This window comes from Rousettus aegyptiacus, unplaced genomic scaffold, assembly GCF_014176215.1.
Source record: "Rousettus aegyptiacus isolate mRouAeg1 unplaced genomic scaffold, mRouAeg1.p scaffold_m13_p_3, whole genome shotgun sequence".
Classification (NCBI taxonomy): Eukaryota; Metazoa; Chordata; class Mammalia; order Chiroptera; family Pteropodidae; genus Rousettus; species Rousettus aegyptiacus.
Window position 1 is genome coordinate 25133543 of NW_023416306.1, and position 18475 is coordinate 25152017.

Consider the following 18475-nt stretch of genomic DNA (forward strand, 5'->3'; position numbering starts at 1 on the left):
AATTATTAAGATATATGATGATACCTCTCTTTGAAAATCTACTCTAAATAATAGCTTGAATAAGGCACCTTTTAACCAACAGAGAATAGTCAAAAAGGAAAAGCAAACAGTGGTCTTGGCAGGGAATAGAGAATAGTCTGAGCAGGGTTTTCAAGAAATTATTTACGAAGTAAACTAACAGAAATAGTACAGTCTCCCAGGGCAGGTAAAGTGAAGGAGCTGTTACCATGCCTAGGCTCAAGGGAAAAAAACAGAGAGCACCATTCCTAGAACTCACCTGGGAATAGGAGAGGGCTTTCTAACAGGAGCTGCAGCCTGTGGTTAGGGACAACCCACAGTGGCCTGGCTGAGAGAGAATCAGGGAATGAAAACCTAACCTCAGTCTCCTCCCACCTTCCCAGTTTCCACCACTGCCTTAGGTCAAGGAAGCCAGTGATGCGGTCCATAGAGGAACTTCCTAGGGCACAAAAAGGGATGGAGCAAGGTGGAGGGTGTATCTGGAAGGGCAAACAAATGTTCGGCACAGCCCCTCATGGCAGATGAAAGTGGGGCTGGGGGCCAGCTAGATAAAGTACCAACAGCCTGACTATCTATGAATGTGCATCTTCTGCACACACAGACGGAGGTCCAGCATGCAGGGAGAGAGACCATGACTTGTGCTGGTCAAGAAGGAGAGAGAAGTACAGCGCCACTGAACAACCCTGGTCTTGGGAGTCAGACCACCTTGGCTCTACCATTACTGTGAGGACGCAGCTTTATGTCCTTGGGGAAATTACTCAACCCCTCAGAGCCCGGTCTACTTCCAACCTTGCTGGGTTGTTACGAGGTTTTCTGTCTATGAATCTAAGGGTCTCATGATGTTATCAAGTGCCGAGGAAAACAAATACTCACTAAATAAGAGGTCAAATGTCTTTGTGAAAGGAACTCTCTCTCAGGAATCTAGAGAGCTTGATTACACAGGTAGGGAAAAAGAAGTAAATTTTGAAACAATCTAAAAGTAAATCATTACATTTTCAGTGTTTTTTTTTTTTTATCGTCAAGGAAAGTGCAAAATAGGAAACGTTGCCCCATTCCACCTCTGACCTCACCCTCAACTTGACTTTCACCCTATCCTTGAACTTACTCTATCCTTGACCTCACCCTATTCCTAACCACCAACCCCAACCTGACCTTTAATCCACTCTTGACCCTTCCCATCCTTGGCTTCCCCAATCCTGAACTTCATCCAGTAAGGGATAAAGCTACAGGGAAGGGATGGAATGAAGATGTCTGTTAAGCTTATTATTAGGTAATTTTTTTAAAGCTGAAGTTTAAATCGTTTGTTTTTAGGAACACTGTAGAGGTACAAATGTAAAAAGAGCCATGGTGTCAAAATATCCACATCTGAAAGGTGCATAAAAACACCATGAGCACAAATTACCTAACCTTTCTGAGTTTCCTCCTCTGCAAAATGGAAATGGCAATATTTGAGAGATAATGTACATAAAAGTGCTGCACATTTACTAGGTGCTAAATGGATGGTAATTATATTTGTCCTGACCCTGCCATGTACCAACTGAGTGACCTTCAGCAAATCACTTAAGCTCTCTTAAGCTTACTTGCTCACCTTGAGATTGAGCCCTGCAACACATCCAGCTTAGAGGATGCTATGGTTCTCAAACAGGTTCATTTAGAGGAATCCTGACCTCACTAGCTGAAGATATTGATCCTGGGACTCAGAGAAGGACAGTGAACTTACTGGCCTCTAGTCTGGGCTCTCCATCCTCACCACAGCCCCAGTCCAGAAAAATGGGCATCTGATATGAAACCTGTTAACATTTGTTCACTGAGAAAATCAAGTTTTGTCATGGCAGATCCATTCTTGCCTCTGTTAATTTTTTGGAGGGGGAGGGGAAGGGTTAGTCAACTATACATTGAAAGCCACAGAGGTCACACGAGCCACATCAAGAAGCTTCAGTGCTGGTCAATTTTCTGTACAGTTTATTTTTTAAAACCCAAAGGAGGTGGGGGAAGGGTGAGTTTTAACGAAGCCTCTTCTGCTCTTGACAGCTAGGTCTCATCTCAACAGCTTCTTACCCCCACCCCATCCCTATCACTTCCTGTTTCAATTTAAAATGTCACTGCTATTTAATGTAATGAAACTTATGGTGAGGCAAAGAAAGTTAATGACTGTAGATTGCTTTAAATTGAAAACCTGTGTATGTCAAAAGCTACCTTGACAGCTGAGTGCTTCCCTTGGATTAGCCTAAGCAATAAACTTTAATATTTAAGCCAAACATAAGGTCAAATGGCCCCTATCCAAGTAGCGCTTTCTGGAAACATGAAGAAGCACAACGCTCTCCATGCGTCCTTTTACGACGTGGACTGAAATTGCACTGAAGAAAGGAAGGCCAATCTCAAAAAGGCCTCACCTCCTTTTACTCTGCTGCCAGAACAAATTCATTCATTCATTCATTCATTCATTCATTCATCATTCAGCAAATGTGCATTGAACTCCTACGTGCCATCCCTGCATGGCAGCTGATGGAGAGATGAACATGGAGCTCACAAACAGGGAGGGACAGACTTGTGAACAAACCTCTTCCACCATGCCACCACAGAGGCAGCAGCAAAAGATAACAAGGTAGAACAGTGACACAGGCAAGCCCATGATTCATTCATGGAGGAGCAAGAAGGAATCAGAGAAGGCTTCCCGGAGGAGGTAAGCCTTGTAGAGGAGAGAACCGTTCAGCTAGAGCATAAGCAAGACACTGAAGTATTATAGATTATAGATGGCCATTCTCCCTTGCCCACTTTTTATGCAGCCACAGCTAGAACCAGGAGTAATTTATAGGCATTGTACTTTTCCTGTGTTCTGCCTGTAGCCTCCCTATTACCTCCACAAGAGCAAGGACATCTTTCCTAGTCTCCATATGGAAGGCAGTCTGGAATAACTGAAAGAATTTCAGCTCTGGGAGTGGACATACTAGGGTTTGACTCTTGTCTGCATCAGTGTGACTATGCAAGCCATGCAACTTCTAAAACTTTAGATCCTCACCCCAAAACCAGGGATAATAAGAGCCTATTTTGTAGGTAGTGAAATATATTTAACGAGCCAGTTTATGAAGAACACCTAGCTTAACAAGTGTTCCCTCCTTCTTCCCTCGTATAGAGTTATGTGTACAGAAGAAAAAAAATTGGTAAATAATAAGGGCGTGCAAGAAATTAGAGTTGGTGTACCCTCCTTCATGGTCCCATCTGCAAAAAGGCAGGAGCATTTTATAATTACGAGCATCTCAGATGCCAAATAAATGTTTTTTTATTTATTACATTATACATCTAAAGACTTTTTTTCACAGAAATACATGATTCTGGAATTTCCTATTTTGTAAAGTGCTCGATTAACCAGTTTTTATAGTATCCTGTTATTCCTTTCTTCCAACTCGGCTTCAACATTTGAGTGGGAAAACATGAAGATGGTTTCTACAAACCATAGGCTGCACTTTAAACGTATCTTTAAAGAAACAACAGTTAACTATTTTCTTTAAATGTAGTCAGTGGTATTTTGAGTCGGGTTACTGGGTAGGTAGGCAGGAGGTCAACAATTCTCCAGTCTCGTTTTCCCCTCACCCCGTATCATCACAAAGCTAGGGCTTCTTCTCTGTTGCTCTCAGCTTACTATAAATGACAGAAGTTTGAATTCTGATACAAGGAAATCTAATTGCAGCAAGTGCCCCTGTCACCCTTGCTAATGACCATATAAACAGATATCATGAAATAAGGGTCTCCTCTTTTATGTACTGGAAATGCTTGGAGCATAAATTATACCTAAGACCACATACTGTTAATAGCTCTTGCTTTTCCCCTAGTTAAATTCAATGAACTTATGAATATTTATGAATGTTATTTACTATGCAACAAAAGGTGTGAACAGTGCTCAAACTGATTAGGACTATTGTGAAAGAGTCTTCTATTTTTTTAGATTTCCATACACTGAAATTTATGGGGGAATCACAAAAAAAAAATAAAACAGGCCTCCTCCCTAATTATTCTGTGCTAAGTAGTTGCCTCTTGGCTCTGGAGAGCCTGGCTTGAAGCAAACACAGAAAGTGTGGAAATGTGTGAAGATTGCCATCTAGTGGCTATGATGCAAGATGTCACAAAATAGCAGAAAAGCCGTCTTTTTTGTTCATCACAAAGGGCGTTCATTAACCAAGCCTAGTGATATGAGAAATTGCCTCGATATTTCCTCTGTTGTATCCAAGGCTTCTGAAGACACTTCGTCAAACCGCTGTGAGCGCCGGTGGAATTTCAGCACATGGTTGAGAAGGCAGCATCATAGGCTCTAGAGCCCTCAATGCCTTACGTGTCCTCGACCCTTTACATGTCGAAACAATTGGATCCTGAATGGAGTGATTGAATAAATGCTGCCCATTCTTCAGTGTCTAGGGCATGGTCAAACCATCCCTTTACTTTATCCACTGCCATGCTCTGCCTTGACCTCCCTGTTCCAGGCACAGTGGCCTTCCTTAAGGTCTTCCTGCCTGACGTGCTCTTTCTGCTCCAGTGCCTTCGCATATGGAGTTCCTTCTTTCTGGAACACTCACTCCCTGCCCAGAACATCCTGTTAACGTCTCCTTGAGATTGCAGCTCAATTATCACTTCCCCAAAAAGGTTTTGCGATTCTTTCTGACTAGATCAAATTCCTACTGTGCTCATCTGTGACGCCCACCACCAGTGCTCCTTTAACAGTTATGGGCATGATAATGTAGTTAATGTGCATCTTCCCGAAAGCTCCATGAGGACAGACACAGCTGGGAAAGTATCTGCTTCAGATCCCTGTTGTATCCCTCTCATACATTAGATGCTCAATAAATATTTGTGGAGAAAACGAATAGTTGAGTATATCTGCATATGAATTTTCAAGGCAAGCCTAAAGTAGGCAATGATGATGACATCTACCAGTTTTGTACCTACTATGTTCTAAGCATTGAGTCTAATGCTTATGTATTCTATCTTGTTTAATCCTGAAAATGATGCTTTGAGTTAGCATTTGTGTCCTTATTTTACAGATGAGCAAACAGTGACAAGTAACTCTGCCCAAGATCACAGTTATTAAATAGAAAACTGTGATTGAAAACCATACACTCCAAAGCGCATATTAAAAACCATCCCAGAATTACAAAAGAAATCAAATCAAGCATGATACTTTTGATCCCTTTGACTATACATGATAAACATAAAAGACTGAGTAAATAAATCCTTAAAGCCATACTGCTTATTAATGTGTAGATGTCTCAGTGGCAAAACTGTATATTTCTCTAGGAACTCTCTCTTATTTACCACAGAAAACCCCATTACCCAGCACAGGGTCTGGCACATAGTAGATGCTCAATGTATTTTTGTTAAGTGGTTTTAAATTTAAAACAAGATTGGTTGCATCCAAAGAAGGTAAAATACATATAGCCAGAGTCAAGTTTCTGCTTTGGAAAAAAGCAGATAAAGGAGTAGGAAGGGGAAAATAAAAGAGAAACATATAGACCATCTACTCTGTGCTGGCATGCTATGTTAGGTACTTTTTAAATTACTACTTTAGGTATTACTCCCCTCCCCCTAAACCTACGATAACACTATGACATCATTATATTATTCCCGCTTTGCAGATGAGAAATTTGATGCTCATAAAAGGTTTTAAACGCAAGGCTACGTGGTTCCACAGTCTACATGGTGACTAACCTCAATAAAGATAGATGTTAAATGCAGCAACTGGCAACATCATAAAAAGGGAGGACTTCCAGCTAAAGGTCAAGGGTCACCTGTAAAGCTCCCAGCATGGCCTTACGTGAGCCTCGAGTCTCACCACTTACATTTCTATTAGTTTTATCGTCCAATGTCAGTTGTTTTTGCATATGACCATCTCGTAGTTCTTTATCTGAAAACTCTTGAGGAAGAAAAAAAATGACTGATTGAAATCAAAGTGTCATCAGGCTCCTAATTTCTTCCAAAACAATCTGCCAACCCTTTTCATTTACTTACTGCAGTGAATGTCCAACTCTTCAGATCCCTCCACAAGTTTAAACGGGAATAGTAACAAATACTGTTTTCCATAGAAATGACTAAGAAAAATGGAAACAATGGCATCAAGTCCCAAAACAATGCTGAACTACATCATTTATACAAAGGGGAACTCAACTTCACGTTGACTAAAACTTCCAACCCAGCATAACATTACATCCTCTACAAGGCTATTTAGGAGTAAATCAATTCTGGTTGCACACTTCAATTATTTCAGTGGAGTTGTACCATCTTCCAGTGTTGTCTGTTCAACCATTAAATTAGTTAACTCTTGCGACAATATTCTCCTCTTACATAACATTTCTATATGCACTCCCCCATCTCACTCTTAGAATAACCACACACAGGTATAATCATTCTCACTTTTTATCAATGAGGACACTGCATCTAGGACAAGGAGGGCTCCTCTAAGGGCTCACAGCTAACAGAGGCAGAGCAGGGCCTTGGAACCTGGTATATTTAATTCCTATGCTCTCTCCGCTGTCCCCTTGATACCTCATACATACTTCTATAGAAGAATACACTTACTAAGAGTTTTCACACTGGTGAACCCTTTCTAAATCAAGACCGTCAAGGTGTTCCTCAGGAAAAAGTCAGTGAGGATTCCGTAAAAGGGCCAAAGTGCCAGCGAAGTCAGTCACTGGATTCCTCAAGCCTGTGATGGAAAGTCTGCAGTCGGTCCCAGAGAATGCAGAACTGGAGGAGCCAGCGCTAATGCTGGCAAAGAGCATAGAGCAATGAATGGCATACTGTAAACAGTATGTGAGATGTGTTCATTAAATGAACATACATGCACTTGAGTGCCCAGGCTGCCAAGTATTCTTTCTTTATGAATTAATCTCCACCAGCAGGATGAATAGTAATAAAATTAGCAATAATAGCAATAAGGATAATGATTTATCATATAGCGTAATGTTGGCTTTAATCCTCCTACGACTGTGCAAAATATATGAGTAGCCCCCTTTTACAGATGGAAAAACTGCTGTTAAGCAACTTGTCCAAGGCCTTATTGTTCTAAGTCGACAGTTAAGTCAAAATAGGATGCTGAGTCATCCTATTTTAAATTTTTTTCTATCCCATAATACTTCTTTAAGATCTCATTAATTCAGTCAGTCAGTAATAATTCAGCCAGCAAATATTTTAGACTTCAAACCTTTTCTTTTCCCTTTAACTGTCTAGATCTAGAGCTAAGGTATCCATGGACTTGTGCACAGCTACCTTTAGACAAATATTTTGGCTGAACTAAAACACAAAAGATGTGCCAACATTTTTTTAAATGAGGGAGTTTTTGCCTCCATTGGTTTGACTTTGTAACCTGGGGTTCGGGGTTCCCCCAAGTCCCTTAGGACTGTATTGTTCTTGAACCCACTTTATTTCTTATGCATTTGGAGTAACTAATGTGCTCCCAAAAGAAGAAGGAATATGAGGGCATGTGGGATTAAGCTCCAACAAAAAGGACAAATCCACTCGAAGAAAAGGGGGAAAGAGTGAGATAGACTAGGAGCCACCGTCTCCTCCACACACTCAGGAGGCTTCACTGGGCACATGGCGGCCATTTCCCTGAAGTGCCCTGCAGACGGCCACCCACAAAAATAAGTACTGTGCATGAGATGATGGATTCAAAGTCGTAGGGGGGCAGAAGCTATTTCTTCTTCTTTAGAAAATGCCCCAAATCCAGCATTGTGAGTATTCCTCAGGAATGTTATCACTGGTAGGTGATCCATGTGAGAAATTCTGTGATTTCTGGGCAGTCTCTTAGACCTCGAACTCCTATACCAGAAGGATGCCAATCCTGGCTTCTCCTCCCAGAGAATTTAGGAAATATATAACATCAATGCTTCTGTCTATTATCTCTTTTAGCTGTGCTAAAACTGGCACAAGGCCATGGGATACCTTAGCTCTAGATCTAGGCCTGCAAAGTAAGCATAAGGAGCCCTTGATCGCAGTCCACTGAGTCATCAACATATATTCATTAAGCACGTAACTGCCTTTCGGGCACTGTGCTGGGGATACTGCGATGACTAATGTAAATGCAGGAGTTTATTGAATAAGGGGGGGGGGCAGAGAGTTGAGGACGTAAGAAGATAAAATAATAGCAAAGGGGGAGGGGTTATAATGGAAATCTCCAAGGGGCTGAGAGAAGGAAGAGGATAGTAGCTCGGCCCTCAGTCTTTTCCCCTCCTATCTTCCTCCCTACCACCCTGGCCCCTCTCCTTCTTTCTCCCCCACCCCCTCCTCCTCCCTGCACGTATTTCCCGGCTGGTGGTGGCCGCCGCGCTAGCCCAGCCCCCCAGGTCCCCGCCCCCACCACCCACCGAGCAACAGTCTCCGCGCGAGCCTGGCGGCACCCAGCTCCCCCGCGCCCGGCGTCCACAATGGGAAATGAGGCCAGTTACCCGGAGGAGATGTGCTCCCACTTCGACAACGATGAAATTAAAAGGTTAAGCAAGAGTTTTAAGAAGCTGGACTTGGACTCTTCGGGGACTCTGAGCGTGGACGAGTTCTTGTCCCTGTCCGAGCTGCAGCAGAACCCGCTGGTGCAGCGAGTGATCGAGGTCTTTGACACCGACGGCAACGGAGAAGTGGACTTCAAGGAATTCATCTTGGGGACCTCCCAGTTCAGTGTCAAGGGGGACAAGGAGCAGAAGCTAAGGTTTGCTTTCAACATCTACGACATAGATAGAGACGGCTACATTTCCAACGGGGAGCTCTTCCAGGTGCTGAAGATGATGGTGGGGGAAAACCTGGAAGACTGGCAGTTACAGCAGCTGGTGGACAAAACCATCATCATCCTGGATACGGACGGCGATGGGAAAATATCCTTCGAGGAATTCAGTGCTGTCGTCGGAGGCCTGGAGATCCACAAGCAGCTGGTGGTAATTGTGTGAGCTTTTTTTTAAGAGCACCACCCAACAACAACTTTCACTTTCTTCTCTTATCCCTTTCAAGATCAGCTCAAGATATCCAGCAACTATCTATCTGAATATAAAGCCGCATGTTCTGACACAAAATTTATGATCAACTCAGAGCTATTCTTGTCTCAGTGATTCAGACTAACACCCAAAGGAGCCTGGCGGGGAAAGACAAGGAAATGGCTTTTATAAATATCTTTTTCTTTGTTTTGATTCAGAGACCAAACTGTAAAGAGTAAAGAACTTCTAAAGTTCAAAAATAAGAAAATATACATCTCTGCCTTACTTCTCATGGGTTTTATATATGACGGGGAGGGGATGTACAAATCAAATCAGGTGTTAGGTGAACAGTTTTCATTTACTTGTGTTCAAGTATATTTCGACAAATTGTTAACTTCTCATTATAGCAATAGGGACAAATATATTTCTTTTAGCTGAGCACCTTTTAATCACCTCTCTCTCTGGGCAGCAAAAACCCATCTTTCCCTTTTCCAGGCTGCAGCCCACTTCCCATGATGCACCCTGAAATCCCTCAAGAGGGTTAGGAATCCAGGCAGGCTCCTTCTGTCTCCTTGCCCCAGCTCCTGAACAGAAACTGGTTTCAGGGCTCTTGTAAGAAATGCTAAGACTTGACTAAGTGCCCAACCCAGCTGTCAGCCTCAGTGAGTGACTAGTGGGTTTTCAGGGTTGGCTGCCCACCCTAGTGTAAAGTTCAGTTAAGGGGGCTTCTATCCAAACAGGGCAGAAACTTTCTGGAAAGCTCTCTCACCTCCAATATTCAGCCCCACCCCAGCTAGAGAGAATGGGTCAGATTCAGAGTCTTTCCTCCCATGGGCAGAGGCAGTGAAGATTCTGGTGGCAGTGGACTTGCTCCAGGATGCTGAAATGGCCTTGCTCCTGGTAGTCAAAAGATGCAGAGATGGGTGAGCACAGAAGAGGTGAATGCTGTCCATATTAAGCTTAGTCTTGAAAATCAGACCTGGCAGAGAAGCTGAGAGCTCTCTCATTGCAGGAAGCTGTTTGTCGAATGCCACATTCAGCTCAGAGTTCCTCACATCCTAATAAACCTTCAGCCAAGGAGATATGCTGGGTGAGAGCCCATGCACACTGAGTGAAGGCCGATGTGTGTGCATCTCTCTTCAGCTCCATGTTCAGTGACATCATGTCGAGTGCTTGAAATTGGCCATGATGGGAGTAGTTCGTCACAGAGAAAAGGCAAAAGTCTTAGTTGGTTTGGTTTTGCTTGTTTGAGAGAACCAGTGTAACAGTAAGTACACCACTACCTGCACCCGAAATTTTACCAGCTCTCCGAGGTCCCACTTCTCACACCGGTGCCTGCCAGGTCACACCAGCTCTGTTTCTCCCAGTAGACAGTTCCCCATGGAATGTGCTGAAGGCTCTAAAATACCAGGACAGCCAAACATACTCTCCCTACACATTCTCAGCCAAGAGATAAAACAGGTGATTTTCCTCAGTACAATAAAGATCTGTTTCAAGATTTATTACCCTTATATTTTGAAGAAGCTGGTAGCTAGTCTTGAGACACACACACACACACACACACACACACACACACACACCTGCCACATGCCCCTCAAAAGTAGGAAAAATAACTCCACAGGTTATTTAATAGATTACTTAAGAGCCACAAAGAATAGGAGTTCCTGTCCTTTTAATTCTTGTACAATTTTTTAAAAAAGTATTAATAATCAGTAAAGGACCCTAACCCTGCAGTGCTATGATTCATAACCCCACTGCAGCACAACATAGCTCTCAGGCTCAGATCCACTCAGGTTTTTATCATAGTCAATTTTTACTAGCTGTGTGAGCACAAGCAAGTCACTTAACCTCTCTGTGTCATTCCTCTTAATTAAAATGAGGATCCATCCAAGGGTTATTTTAAGGATTCAAAAAGGTAAAACATGTAAAATGCCTAGAACACAGTTGATTCATTCTAATTTCCTTTCCCTTCCCCACCTTCCCCTTCTATTATATAAACATATTAAGGGAGACAGGAGGCCTATCGATTCCTTCTGAACGCTCAGTACTCAGCCACGCTCGCTCTAAACTTAACTGGACATTTGTGTAATTCTAATCCAGAAAGAAAACAATGTCAAGGTCTTCCCACCTCTTCATCACAGAGGGGACAACAGACTTCTTGACTGGAGAAAGTGTAAAAGAGAGAGACTCTCTCACTGTTGTCCCAGCTGGTTGACTTTACAGAGAAAGCTTTGTATGAGGAAAGTGAGCATGTGTAATGCTAGCCAGCATGACCTCTAAAACAGAGACATTATTTGTATATTCCGCAATGTGCACAGCAAAATATGGAAATTTTAAAATTATGACCTAGGGTTTGAAGCATTTTGGATTACATGTTCAAATTTAACAAGGAATGGAAAAATATTTCAGCCTCTGAAGTGGCTGGAATTAACAAGCTAATGGCTCGATCAGTCTACTTACTATAGCTATACCCAAGGCTCTGTGGCAATAACCTAGAACTAAGTGCCTGTATCTAGCTTGAGCAACTGGAAAGATCTGATTATATGGCTTTTGGGAAAGAAAGATCACATTTACTGCCAAGTTAGAATGCTTTGATTTTTCCATCTGTTGCTGGATGCCGACAAATCTAGTTCTGTACAACTTTTGGGGGTGACAAATAATAGTTAACATTTCTCGAACAACTGTCCCAGATACTGTTATATTTGTTGTATCATTCAATCATCATAACAAGAATGTGAGATGGGTGCCATCTTCTCAGTTTTGTAGATGATGGTGTGTAGAGGTCTAAAATCTTTGTCAAGGTCTCCTGTCTGGTAAGTGGCAAAGCGAAGACTTGAATCAAGTTTTCTGACTTCAAATGCTGAGCTTTTCCACCTCACTGCAAGGCCTCCTATTTTTATGGTTCTTATATTTACCTGCATAAAATTATTTCTGATATTCTTATTAATATAATTAAATCAAGCCTCAATTTTTTACAAAAGAAAATCAATTGTCAAGTGGCCTCACCTCTTTGGTTCTAAGCACTGCAAATACACACACACACACACACACACACACACACACACACACACACACACATATATTAAGCAAGGCAGTCTTAATTCATCTTCTACTTTTATCTCATCTTGAAAAATAAGTGACAGTATTTAGAGTAAACTGATAACAGCAACTAATATCCTTTGAGGCTATAGAGATCAGTAACAATATGTTGTAGTGAATCCTTTATTAATGGGTTGTGTCTGCTTTCCACCATATGTTGCAATCCCAAAACTACTAAACACCTCCTTTCTTTTTGAAACATAGAAAACATACGGCCTTAGAACAGTTGGTTTATACTCTATCATGCTTTAGAAGAATTCTCAAAGAAAAACCTTCCAGGGATTTTTTTAAAATTACAAATTCCATTCTTATGCTACTGATTCTCTCTGTTAGGATATAAAGTAGGTAGTTTTTCTGACTACGGTGTTTTATCTATTTTGCATGCCTTGGATAGGCTTGGATGTTTGTTAAGACGAGGTAGCATTGTGATAGAGAAATCAAGCTATTAGGCTGAGAATCTGAACTGGACCCCTTTCCTTTCGTATTGGCTACCATAGCTATCCCAGTGGCTGGTGACTGTGTGAATAACAGCAAATCATACGTCAGCTTTTAAAGGCACTGGCTGATTTGTAATGAAAAACCATAACGCTGAAGGAGCACTAGCAGCAATAAAGCTATGTAGGTCAAAGGGTACAGTCCGATAGTTTATAAGCTAAATCTAATCCATAAATACATTGTTTTGTTGTTAGTTTTACATGGTATTTGTTCTCACAATTTTTTTATTTGCCAATATTTGTAAAATCTGAAGACTTTTTAAAAATAAAAGTAAAAATTAGCATATAGGAACACAGGCCACTTCAGTAAGGGGTGGGCTTTTATTGCTAAAGTACCTCTGAAGCATGGGGCTAAAATTAAGTGTTCCACTCTTTAGTACAAAAGCTCAAGATAGACTCAAGTGTTCATTATTTTTCAAAAATAAACCCACTAGTCATAAAACATTTATTCCAATAAATGATATTTTCTAACGACTGAAACAACAGAAGTTTACACAGCTGTATAAAATTCCAAACTGCTGTATAAAAGTATCTAACAAAACAAAGTTAACAGAAAAATGGAGACACATGTAATGCATTGGGAAAGGAGTTAATAATTTTTTTCTAAACTTTTCTGAGATGTGTAATTGGGCAAAGGATATAAATATATGATTCATACAAAAAGAGATCGGGAAAATAAACCAAAAACTAGCCTCACTAATTGAATAAATACAAGTGAAAACATTTTAAAAAGGAAAAAAAATGATTAATTATAAAACGAGGTTGCTGAGGATGTGAGCATCCTGTGTCTCTGGGAGCATCAGGCTTTCACACATTTCAATGGCTTTTTTTACACACCATGAGGTGTCACAACCGTTATATCATCTGACCTGGTAATCCCAGCCCTTGCAATACATGTCTCGAAGAAAGACTCAAAAATGATTTTTTTAAAAAGTGCTATACACACTTTTTTTGTATTTCAGTGATATTTATCACATATATGTAAATAAATAATATTAAAGAAAAACACCTGATAGTTTTGAGAGTAGTTAAGTCAATTAATCAATTAATAAATAAAATGTGTAAACCCATAAATTTTTAGAAAGTAATGTTAAATGTTTTTAAACACATGATTTTTATATATTTACAACTCTGGAAAATAGATAAGCATATGGTCATAATTCAGAAGAGAAAATGAAGAATTTAAAGTAATTGTTTATATAGTAAAAGGGTTATGGTTCAAGGCTAAAAGATGGTTGCCCAAGCCGAGCAGGGGCAGGGTGTCAGGGAGCAAGAGGAAAGTGAAGCATCTCCTCACCAACAGGGACAGTTCAAGCTGACAAGCCATTAAGCCGATTCCAGGTCAGAGAACATGGAGGGGCCCCAGCCCCCAGAGCCTGGGGTGTGATGAGCAGTTCCCTGATGGCAGACCCTGATCGCTGTCCATCTGGATGATTTTGCTCATCCAGACAAATGTGTGAGCACTGTTAACTTCACCCGTGCAGTGTCTCCCTGGATTTTGCAAATCATATATCTCCTCTTTTGTTTCTTTGGTTCAATGTGATCTTTCGATCTGTCTTCATTGATGAGAAAATTCCAGATTCTCTGAGTGACTATCTTTTTTTTCCCATTTTACAATTGTTGTTAATTCTCCCTCCACGTAATCTTACCTCATTCTTTCCAGCCAGACAGAGTCGCTCCCCTTGGTACCTAGAAATCCCACACCTGATGCAGGTCTCCATCTTCTATCCCTCCCCAGCAAAGGGCTCTGTGTATAGACACAATAATGAATATGCAAACATCATTGAGCTACTGCTCTTCCGGACAGGATAGTGAGGTGGCAAAAAGAAAGTAGAAATCAAGTCTTCAAAATTAGAAACAGCATTTGTTTCTTCTTCTTCTTCTCCTTGCTGCTAAGTATTTAAGAGTTATAGAAATGTTAGAAGCTCCATAGCCTTTCTTTTCTTTACCTCTCTCTCAATAAAAACATTATTCCTCCCCCACCCCAGCTCTCTAATTAAAAAGGAAATTGTTTAGAACACCAGGATTTGGCTTTGCAGACTTAGAGACGAGGTCACACAAAGTTTAAAACACACTAGATCACCAAAAAATAAAATGATTTCCTATGGTTCTTGTAGTCATTTTGCTCTGGGGGCAAAAACTGATATAGGGGCTAGAAATCTTGAGACTAATTGTAACTAAGTTCTTTTTCAGTATGCACTTCAATTAATAAGCATTTATTGAACACCTACTATGGGCCAAGAGTCTGGAAGCACACAAAGACCGGCAGAGCCTCACCTGCCAGAGAAATCTTCCTAGAACATCACAAACATTCATTTCAGAGTTCTGCATGAGAAATGAAGTCTATCTCAAAAGCGGTTATATTCACACCTCAGCCCTAGAGGATTTTGTTTAATCCTTTAAAGCAGTCTATCAAGCCAGATTCTTTGGTTGCAAGCAACAGATTAATTTAAGCAAGAAAAATGGGATTATCGAAAGAATACTGGGAAGTTCACCATTCTGATGTAAGAAGGTGAGTAACTGATGCCTCAGGAACCACAGACTCCAGGGATGTTAGTGGCTGGAAGTAAGGGACGATGTCTTTGAGACACTTACATTGGAAATGACTTAGCTCCAAGCATTTTCAATGCCAAAAGTCTCTGATTCAAATGCAAATTAGCTTGCCTTGGGTCACATGCTTGACCTGGTGTGACCTAGCAATGTGGAGTCTGTGATTGATAGACACACCAAAGCCACATGAAACAGGGAAGGGAAGTTCCCCCAAAGGGCCCTGAGAGAGTAAAATCAATACAATACACTTTCAGCACACGCCAGCCAGAATTACTACATCTGATCTTCACATTATTACTTTATTAATTGTAAATATATTTTTCCTCCCAGTTCCCACATTAAGTCCTCAGATTGATGGTGTATGTTTCCTGAGTTCTTTGAGCCTCAGCTTTCTCATCTATCAGTTGAGAATATCCATCTCTATCTTTCTCCCTCACAGAATTATTCTAAAAAATCTCCCAACATATACAAAAGTATTGGGAGAAAATATGTATGTGCGTGTGGTATGTGCGCATGTGTGTGTTTTACAATTATATTGTACAAAATAGATTCTAGCTCCCATATGCTTTTATCTATTCATACAAAAATTATTTATTGAAAATCTATTAAGTGCTAGGCGCTGTTCAAGGCAGTTAGGGTATGCACTGAACAAAATAGGCAAAATCTCTGACCTCTCATAGCTTGCATTCTACTTGAGGAAAGAGGCAATAAACTGGTTCCCTGGCCTCATCAGGGGGAAAATAAAGCAAGGTAAGAGGGATAGATTATATCCAAGAAAGGAGAGAGGATGGCAGGACATGCCTTTTTAACCACAGTGGTTAGAGTAGATGTCACTGACCTGTGACATTTGAGCAGAGACCTGAAGAAAACAAAGGAAGGAGCAATGTTGACTCCTGGTGGAAGAGTTTACAGGCAGAGTAAACTGAAAATGAAGACTCTCCCTGCTCAATAGATTTAAGGAAGAATGAGGACACCCGCGTAGCTGACAGATTGAACAAGTCAGAAAAGGATATGAAGTTAGGGAGTGTGAGACTCATTCATATAAGGCCATTATTCTGTATGAAACAGAAAATCATCGCTGAGCACTGAGCGCAGGAGTGACATGATATTTTGAGTCATTCTGGCTGCTATGTAGACGACAGACTGATGAGGCCAGGGAACCGGTTAGGAGGCGATTCCAGTAGTCTAGGTGAGACATGGTGGTGGCTTGGACCAGGGTGCTTGGGGGAGGTAATAGGAAGTCATCCTATTCTGGAGATAATTTAAAGGTAAAGCTCCATCCACCACATCTGCAGACACACTAAGGATTCATTGAGATAGGAAAGACTGTGTGAGGAGCAGGTTTCAGGGGGGAAATTAGGACTTTAATTGATGCGTTAAGTTTGAGATAGCTATTAGATATCCACGTAGAGAGGCTGAGTCAGGAATTGAAGAAGAAATAAATTTTGAAATCATTGGCACATAGGTTGTATTTAAAGTCATGAGTCTGTTGTAAGGAGGTGGATGTAGCTAAGTGATTGAAGGCCTACCAATGTATTATGGTCAGAAAGGTGGAGAGGAAGTATAATGAAGAGAGAGGTAAAGAAAATATATCAAAGAAGATTAAATAATCAACAGAGTTCAAGCTGACGCATGAATAAGGTGAAAACCAACTCTTGGATTTGGCAATTCAGAGCTCACTGATGGCTTTGACAGGTGTTGTCTAGGTTACTGATAGGGACAAAAGCCTGATTGGTTGAGTGGGTTCAAAAGAGAATTGGTAAAAGACGAATAAAAATAAGTATAGACCATTTTTTAGAGGACGAGAGAAATCGAGTGGTCGCTGTGTGTTGGAGATGTGGCCTGGAGCCTGGAGAGGCTTAGTTCACAGGATGTAGCAAGTAACGCCGAAGGCAAATGATGAGCAAAATATCTTAACTGCATTTCTTGCTGGAGATTTGAGAACTAGTCAGTTATCTAACCAGGTGTCAGATGTTTCAAGTGTCTACATCTGAGCAAGATGCAAAGCAGGGTTTGGGTAGCAACAAAATTGGTGGTCTTGGCCTCTACCTGTCACTGGAAACACTGATGATCTGGACACAGACCATTCAGAACATTTGATAGTACAGGCATCTCCCTTTATCTAAATCTAGTCTGTTCCTGGAAATGCTGGCTAATGAATTTCCAGATGATGGAGTTCCTTTCATTATTTTAAATGGGAAAAACAATAAAGCATTCCCACTTCATCCAAAACCCCAACTAGTTTCCCTAGGTATCAATAAAACACTCTTTTAGGTGTTTAATATCTAACGCACAATACGTAGATTATTATATATGGCAATCTACCAAGAATTTCTGAATAACATAAAGCACTTAAAATACCATGTTTTAAAATGCTTAATTAGTACTACTCATGGGTACAGTATATATACAGAATATGCTTTCCCTCTACAGTGCAATGGACATAAACTAATGTAAATGAACAATAAAATGTTAAAGAAACATAAGTGTAAATATTTAGCAAAATAAAAAAGCAACCAAGGCCATTTTTTAATGGTTACTTATTGATTAAATAGTTAACCGAGATTGGGTAGGCTAACGTGAGCTCGCAAAGGACTAAGCGAAGTAGTAAATGGCTGAGATTTGCTCCTGGCTATATCCTGGGACAGTCCTTGGCACTTGAACCCCAAAAAGTGTGTGGCTGTGAGCTATCAGATAAAGCTGCAGGTGAAGCAATGGAATGAAGAAAAGAAAATTTTAACGTTTGTTTGCATGTCTTTGCTTTCATTTATGCAGCTTTTGAAAACATGAGATGAGGCCGCAATTGCATTTCTGAATGTGATGTTTCTACTTATGTCGCTTGCAACTGCAATCATCATTTTTTTTCTGCATCACTTAATTTAATTTAAAGATTCGACATTGAATATTCATTGCTTCTCTTCCTCTGACCTGTGATACATGTCAAGTTGAGCCAGTTCCACCGCATTAGAAAACAAGTTGTCACGTGATAATGGGGGGGGCAGATGCACATATCCAATGCGTAGCACATTTATTCCGTGTGGTCCTAGGGGATGAGCAGCCAAATTACAGCTGCAGCTGTCATCTTATCACTCAGGCTCAGACACAATTTAAACATTTCCATTGGAGCTCACAGGCAGATTAGAGTGGGTTTTCAATCCCACTGATGAGTTTTAAATAAAAATTTTTGCAAGTTGTTATAGGGAATAGACAGTAAGAGTTCAAATAACAAGTGATCTGTAAATGGCTTCGCTTGAAAAGCAATACAGGCTTTGGCTTCAGACACAACCTAGATCCAAAGCCTGGCTCCCCCATTTATTAGCTGTGTGATTTTGGGTAAGGTAATCTCTCTGAGCTTCAACTTCCTCA

General features: G+C 40.9%; 2 protein-coding genes across 3 annotated transcripts in view; both read left to right on the top strand.

Moving 5' to 3' along the window:
- GRIN3A (glutamate ionotropic receptor NMDA type subunit 3A) overlaps positions 1-18475 on the top strand; it is a 136933-nt gene that overhangs the window by 107971 nt on the left and 10487 nt on the right. The window lies entirely within an intron of this gene.
- Positions 8429-9288, top strand: PPP3R2 (protein phosphatase 3 regulatory subunit B, beta). Its single transcript, XM_016123902.2, has one exon. The coding sequence runs from the start codon at positions 8430-8432 to the stop codon at positions 8940-8942; it is 513 nt and encodes a 170-aa protein (XP_015979388.1). The 5' UTR covers position 8429; the 3' UTR covers positions 8943-9288.

What these genes read in the sequence shown, in the direction of transcription:
- PPP3R2 (XM_016123902.2), top strand. Translation starts at nt 8,430, where the DNA reads ATGGGAAATGAGGCCAGTTACCCGGAGGAGATGTGCTCCCACTTCGAC.